This window comes from Salarias fasciatus, chromosome 6 (genome assembly GCF_902148845.1).
Source record: "Salarias fasciatus chromosome 6, fSalaFa1.1, whole genome shotgun sequence".
Taxonomy (NCBI): domain Eukaryota; kingdom Metazoa; phylum Chordata; class Actinopteri; order Blenniiformes; family Blenniidae; genus Salarias; species Salarias fasciatus.
In genome coordinates this window covers 34,577,006-34,583,637 of record NC_043750.1, presented here as the reverse complement: position 1 = coordinate 34,583,637, position 6,632 = coordinate 34,577,006, and the positions used below count along the sequence as shown (strand labels likewise).

At 44.8% G+C, this 6,632-nt stretch overlaps 1 protein-coding gene across 1 annotated transcript; it reads left to right on the top strand.

Moving 5' to 3' along the window:
• Nucleotides 1–200: 200 nt before the first annotated feature.
• Nucleotides 201–5,892, top strand: LOC115389847 (deleted in malignant brain tumors 1 protein-like). Its single transcript, XM_030093415.1, has 10 exons — nt 201–534; nt 625–927; nt 1,067–1,189; nt 2,007–2,321; nt 2,408–2,740; nt 2,807–3,106; nt 3,160–3,522; nt 4,089–4,251; nt 5,341–5,583; nt 5,673–5,892. The coding sequence occupies exons 1-10, from the start codon at nt 201–203 to the stop codon at nt 5,890–5,892; spliced, it is 2,697 nt and encodes an 898-aa protein (XP_029949275.1).
• Nucleotides 5,893–6,632: the final 740 nt, after the last annotated feature.

Sequence of the window (6,632 nt, the reverse complement as noted above, 5' to 3'; positions counted from 1 at the left end):
TAGGGGATCTTTCATGAGTACATTTCAAATAAATTTCAATCGTTGTTGCTCACATTTAATCGTAAGATGAACTGAGTTGTGCACAAAAATGTTTACTTCTGCAGGGATTGTTATCATCTCAGTTCACAGAATATTTTCTTTCAGGTCAGCCTGACAGCAGCACACCATGGCCAACTTTTCGAACTGTGAGCCGCTCAAGCATGACCCCACTATGTTGTGTTGAGGGAGAAGTTCGCCTCATTAGAGGAAACAGCTCCTGCTCTGGCACAGTGGAGATCTTTCACTTTGGACAGTGGGGGACGGTGTGTGATGATTCCTGGGACCTGCTCGATGCTGAGGTGGTGTGTAGACAGCTGGGCTGTGGCAGAGTCCTCTCAGCACCAACAGTGGCACACTTTGGACAAGGCAGTGGACCCATCTGGTATGATAATGTCATGTGCACAGGCAGTGAAACTAAGCTGTTTGAATGTCGGCACCAAGGGATTGGGTCTCATAACTGTGGCCACCATGAGGATGCAGGTGTCGTCTGTGAAGGTAAGTAAAGAACTGTGCAGTTAATGAGTATATTTTTGAGCACTGAGTCATCTGTCTTCCTTTTTTGTTTCCTGTCAGCTGCTTCACCAGTGAGACTTGCCAACTCTGGAAACCGCTGCTCCGGCAGAGTGGAGATCTTCCATGCTGGACAGTGGGGGACAGTGTGTGATGATCACTGGGACCTGGACAATGCCAATGTGGTGTGCAGACAGCTGGGCTGTGGAGCAGCTCAATCAGCTTTATCTAATGCAGCCTTTGGACCTGGCAGAGGACCCATCTGGTTGGACAATGTCTTTTGTTCTACAAATGATTCTTCTATATCAGACTGCAGACATTCAGGGTTTGGAGTCCACAACTGTGGTCACCATGAAGATGCCAGTGTTCTTTGTGAAGGTAATCAATTATGAATACATTTTGAATAGTTTCAATTGTTGTTGCTCACATTAAAATGTAGGATGAACACAGTTATACACAGAAGTGCTGCAAAGACTGTTGTTACCATCTTCTAAGTTTCCATAATATTTTTTTTCAGGTCAGCCAGACAGCACAAGCACACCATGGCCACCTTTTACAACTGAGAGGAGCAAAAACATTCCGATTGTCCCAACATCTTTCTCAGCCCCACGACCACCTCTCAGCATAACGTCACGACCTGGTAATGAGTCACAAGTTGAGGGAGAAGTTCGTCTCATTGGAGGAAACAGCTCCTGCTCTGGCACAGTGGAGATCTTCCACCTTAGACAGTGGGGGACAGTGTGTGATGACTTCTGGGACCTGCTCGATGCTGAGGTGGTGTGTAGACAGCTGGGCTGTGGCAGAGTCCTCTCAGCACCAACACGGGCACGCTTTGGACAAGGCAGCGGACCCATCTGGTATGATAACGTCATGTGCACAGGCAGTGAAACAAAGCTGTCTGAATGTGAGCACCTAGGAATTGGGTCTCACAATTGTGGCCACCGTGAGGATGCAGGTGTTATCTGTGAAAGTAAGAACAGATTTGTGCAATACATTGACACCACAGAGTGTGTTTTTGCACACCTACTCATCTGTCCTCCTTTTATTTTCCTGTCAGCTGCTTCAACAGTGAGACTTGTCAACTCTGGAAACCGCTGCTCAGGCAGAGTGGAGATCTTCCATGCTGGACAGTGGGGGACAGTGTGTGATGATCGCTGGGACCTGGACAATGCTAATGTGGTGTGCAGACAGCTGGATTGTGGGAGGGCCCAATCTGCTTCATCTAGTGCAGCCTTTGGAGCTGGCTCGGGGACCATCTGGTTGGATGACGTTCATTGTTCTGGAAATGAGTCATCTATATTAGATTGCAGGCATTCAGGGTTCGGAGTCCACAACTGTGGTCACCATGAAGATGCTGGTATCATCTGTGAAGGTAAGTACAGATTTGAGCAGTTAGAAATACCACAGAGTCTGTTGTGGCTCACCTATTCATCTGTCTTCCTTTCTTTTCCTGTCAGCTGCTTCACCCGTGAGACTTGTCAACTCTGGAAACCGCTGCTCAGGCAGAGTGGAGATCTTCCATGCTGGACAGTGGGGGACAGTGTGTGATGATCTCTGGGACCTGCTCGATGCTGAGGTGGTGTGTAGACAGCTGGGCTGTGGCAGAGCCCTCTCAGCACCAACACAGTCACACTTTGGACAAGGCAGTGGACCCATCTGGTATGATAATGTCATGTGCACGGGCAATGAAACAAAGCTGTCCGAATGTCGGCACCAAGGCATTGGATCTCATAACTGTGGCCACCATGAGGATGCTGGTGTTATCTGTGAAAGTAAGTGCAGATTTGTGCAGTACATTGACACCACAGAGTGTTTTTTTGCACAATTACTCATCTGTCTTCCATTCTTTTCCTGTCAGCTGCTTCAACAGTGAGACTTGTCAACTCTGGAAACCGCTGCTCAGGCAGAGTGGAGATCTTCCATGCTGGACAGTGGGGGACAGTGTGTGATGATCGCTGGGACCTGGACAATGCTAATGTGGTGTGCAGACAGCTGGACTGTGGGAGGGCCCAATCTGCTTCATCTGGTGCAGCCTTTGGAGCTGGCTCGGGGACCATCTGGTTGGATGACGTTCATTGTTCTGGAAATGAGTCATCTATATTAGATTGCAGGCATTCAGGGTTTGGAGTCCACAACTGTGGTCACCATGAAGATGCTGGTATCATCTGTGAAGGTAATACAGATTTGAGCAGTTAGAAATACCACAGAGTCTGTTGTGGCTCACCTATTCATCTGTCTTCCTTTCTTTTCCTGTCAGCTGCTTCACCAGTGAGACTTGTCAACTCTGGAAACCGCTGCTCAGGCAGAGTGGAGATCTTCCATGCTGGACAGTGGGGGACAGTGTGTGATGATCTCTGGGACCTGCTCGATGCTGAGGTGGTGTGTAGACAGCTGGGCTGTGGCAGAGCCCTCTCAGCACCAACACAGTCACACTTTGGACAAGGCAGTGGACCCATCTGGTATGATAATGTCATGTGCACGGGCAATGAAACAAAGCTGTCCGAATGTCGGCACCAAGGCATTGGATCTCATAACTGTGGCCACCATGAGGATGCTGGTGTTATCTGTGAAAGTAAGTGCAGATTTGTGCAGTACATTGACACCACAGAGTGTTTTTTTGCACACTTACTCATCTGTCTTCCATTCTTTTCCTGTCAGCTGCTTCAACAGTGAGACTTGCTAATTCTGGAAACCGCTGCTCTGGCAGAGTGGAGATCTTCCATGCTGGACAGTGGGGGACAGTGTGTGATGATCACTGGGACCTGGACAATGCTAATGTGTTGTGCAGACAGCTGGACTGTGGACCGGCCCAATCAGCTTTATCTGGTGCAGCCTTTGGACCTGGCAGTGGACCCATCTGGTTGGATGAGGTCTACTGTTCTGGAAATGAGTCATCTATATCAGACTGCAGACATTCAGGGTTTGGAGTCCACAACTGTGGTCACCATGAAGATGCCAGTGTTGTATGTGAAGGTAAGTGTATTTTCATGCTTCAAGATATATTAAAGGTCTAATACACGATTTTCTAGAAAAGACGAAGCCCCACATCTGTTACTCACTTTTTGAACAACGCGCATGCGCCAGACCATCCGCCCAGCTCTCCTGCTTCTCCCAGGAAACGCGGAAGTGTACGAGCGTGATCTCCTCTTCTCCGGCGTGCACGGCTCTGTTTACAGTTTCTGCGATCCGCCTCGCTCATAAGTAAAGCTTTTTTTTCCGAAACAGTTACAGTTTCATTATGTCAGACTCGCCATCGGTAAGTACTAGCTCAGAAGCTCACCGGCTACATAAACACTCTGAATGCGCATGCGCAAAAGGGAGAAGCTGATTGGGCGCAAGTATGTAGAACCGCCTTACGAAAGCAGCTCGTCAGAATGATTGACAAACAGACCCACCAATTATTTAGGTGATCCATCCGGAAATCAAAATGTTGTATTACACTTTTAACAAGAAATTTATTTTTGATCTCCAGAAATCCCCACACTATTTTTTTGTTAATGTCCTCCTCTTTTTTTCCTTTCTATTTTCTTTTTCTTTAGCTTCAGAACCACCTCTGGATGCTATTCATCTTTACTGTCAAGAGAGCAAAATCCAAATACAAGTGGAGGCAAGTCGCCTGGTAACCTTTGGATTCGACCCATTCTCTGGACACTTGACTGATCGCAACTGCACCTGGGTCAGAGAGAGCTATGGCTGGATTTGGTATGAAGTTGATACTCAACCAGAAGCCTGTGGAAATTTAATGGAGGTAATTGTTCTTTCTTTAACTAATTTACCTGTGTGTCGTGCTCCAGCTTCTCCTGACTCGTCTGAAACCATATTGTTAACGATGATGCCTGTTTTTAAACTATTTGCTCATCTGGAGAGAAGATAGTTTTTAAAAGAAATTTAGTTGAGACTCTCAATCCAATGAGAAGTTTTATCTGATCTCTCCATCATCTGATGAGGAGAAAATCACCACTGCTGTTTATGGATGTCTGGGCACATAAGCAATAATCATTTTAATATTTCCACATTGTTATAATACAGTATTTATTGTTAAACTGCAGATTGTCCTGTCAGTTCAAATTTTTTTTGAACATACTGTATTTATCTTCCTGGCGAGTTTACTATGAACTTCCACCTATACTATTGTTGCCGTGTCTTTCTTATCTAACGTAACCATTCACCTTATTTAGTATTTAATCATGTCTTTCAGACCAACCTCACACATGTGACATACGTCAACAATATATTCATCTACTCAGCACAAAACTCATCCTTCAGTGTTCCACATCGAGTCCCCATCTCCTGCACATATCCTCTGGATTCAGACAGCACCCTTGATGTGGCTGTCAGGCCAGTCCTGGAGTAAGAAAACCTTTATTGAGCCTTCACTGACATAATTTACTATTCGTCAGTAACATTTGTAACTGTAACAGACAATTTTGGCTCCTGTGACAGTGGTTTTTTATTTTATTTATTTATTTTTACACTTAGTTTTCCTTTCTTTTTCATCGTCATTCTTATTTGGCTGGGTACAAATTTAGTTACCTAATCATCATTATTATAACGGTTACTGTTCATAGAATCTCAGTTTTACTTTATGTTACATTTATTTATGGCTTTTACAGCTTTATACCTGGAAAAGAAAAAGATCCCAAACTTGGTGACCTTCAGAATGTGATGATTTGTTCATCAGAATTCATTCTGTCTTCTTTTGCTTTGGAATTTATCCAACAACAATAATGAATCACTGTAAATATTTTTTTTAGAGTTACATTTGTTTAAACATCTTATTTCCTTTGACAGGGAGAATGGTGGCATTTCTGGTTTGGGCAGCCAAGTGAGAGTCGCCATGTCTCTGTACCGTAGCCCCGCCTTCAGTGACACTTACCCACCAGGGTTAGTCATCATCCCAGTGGATTCCCCATTGTATGTGGGGGTCTCTGTGGAGAACAGGGGTCCAGACTTTGCTGTTATTCTGGAGGACTGCTTCGCAAGTCACTCTCTAAGCCCTGAATCTCCTGTGAAATACCCTTTAATCCAGAACAGGTACGTGCACCTCCTCAGCCTCAGCAGAAACCTTGTGGGATCCAGTAACATGTAATGACCCTGATGATCTCCTCCATCTTTTCTTCAAGGTGTCCCGTTGACCCTCGGCAGGTGGAGGTGATTGAGAACGGCAGATCAACTCGGGCTCGTTTCTCTGCTCTGTTTGTCCTCCCAAATGGAAAACACGGAGACGTGTATCTTCACTGCAACCTCACCCTCTGTGACATGAGGAAGTACAGCTGCTTCACTGTGAGTCACAAATTTCACTTCATCAAGCATCAGAATCTGTCCATCCATCTGACCGACTGATAGATAAACTTCTTTTTTGGCCCTTATTCTCATCCATAATAATCATTCTCTCTCTCCTCCTCCTCCCCTCACCCTTCTGTACCTTGAAGTCTTGCAGTAGGAGAGCAAGTCGTTCTGTTTTCAACTCTGCTTCAGGGAGTTCCATCTCTGTTGGGCCAATCATGTGTAAGTCTAACAACCACTCACACCTTGAGAATAATCTGTCCTCACAGAGGCTAATGTTTGAATTAATAATACACTTTTTTTCCTTTTAATGTGCAGGGTCTGATTAAGTGGCATGAGTTCCATGAAAAACAATACCAAACCCAACTGTGGCCTTTGTGATATTGTTTTTTATTCCATCGATCCATCCATTCATTTTCTGTCGCTTATCCAGGGCCAGGTCGCAGGGGCAACAGTCTCAGCATTTTTATTCATAATCCCAAAATAAATGTTTTCACTGTGGAGCCTGAAATCCTTCTTCTTCTATTTTCTGTCATTTCCAAATATGTGCAATGGGAAAAACAAAATAAAACAAACAACAATAAAAAAAAACCCTGAAGTTTCCATAAAATTGTATTCTTCATATCCCCTTTTTTATTTTCATGGTGGCCTGGGGTGAGTGGTCGAAAGGCATTGTGGGACATGTTCTGTTGGGGGATTGTTTCTTGGTTCAAAAGCGATTGTGTTGTTGTTCTTAAAGGTGCATTAAGGAGTTTTTCAACTTAAAATTACTTATTTTCCACCATAAATGTGTTACA

What these genes read in the sequence shown, in the direction of transcription:
- LOC115389847 (XM_030093415.1), top strand. Translation starts at nt 201, where the DNA reads ATGACCCCACTATGTTGTGTTGAGGGAGAAGTTCGCCTCATTAGAGGA. An exon ending in TGCCAGTGTTCTTTGTGAAG is followed by an intron (nt 928 to 1,066) that starts GTAATCAATTAT and finishes ATTTTTTTTCAG; the next exon opens with GTCAGCCAGACAGCACAAGC. An exon ending in TGCTGGTGTTATCTGTGAAA is followed by an intron (nt 2,322 to 2,407) that starts GTAAGTGCAGAT and finishes TTTTCCTGTCAG; the next exon opens with CTGCTTCAACAGTGAGACTT.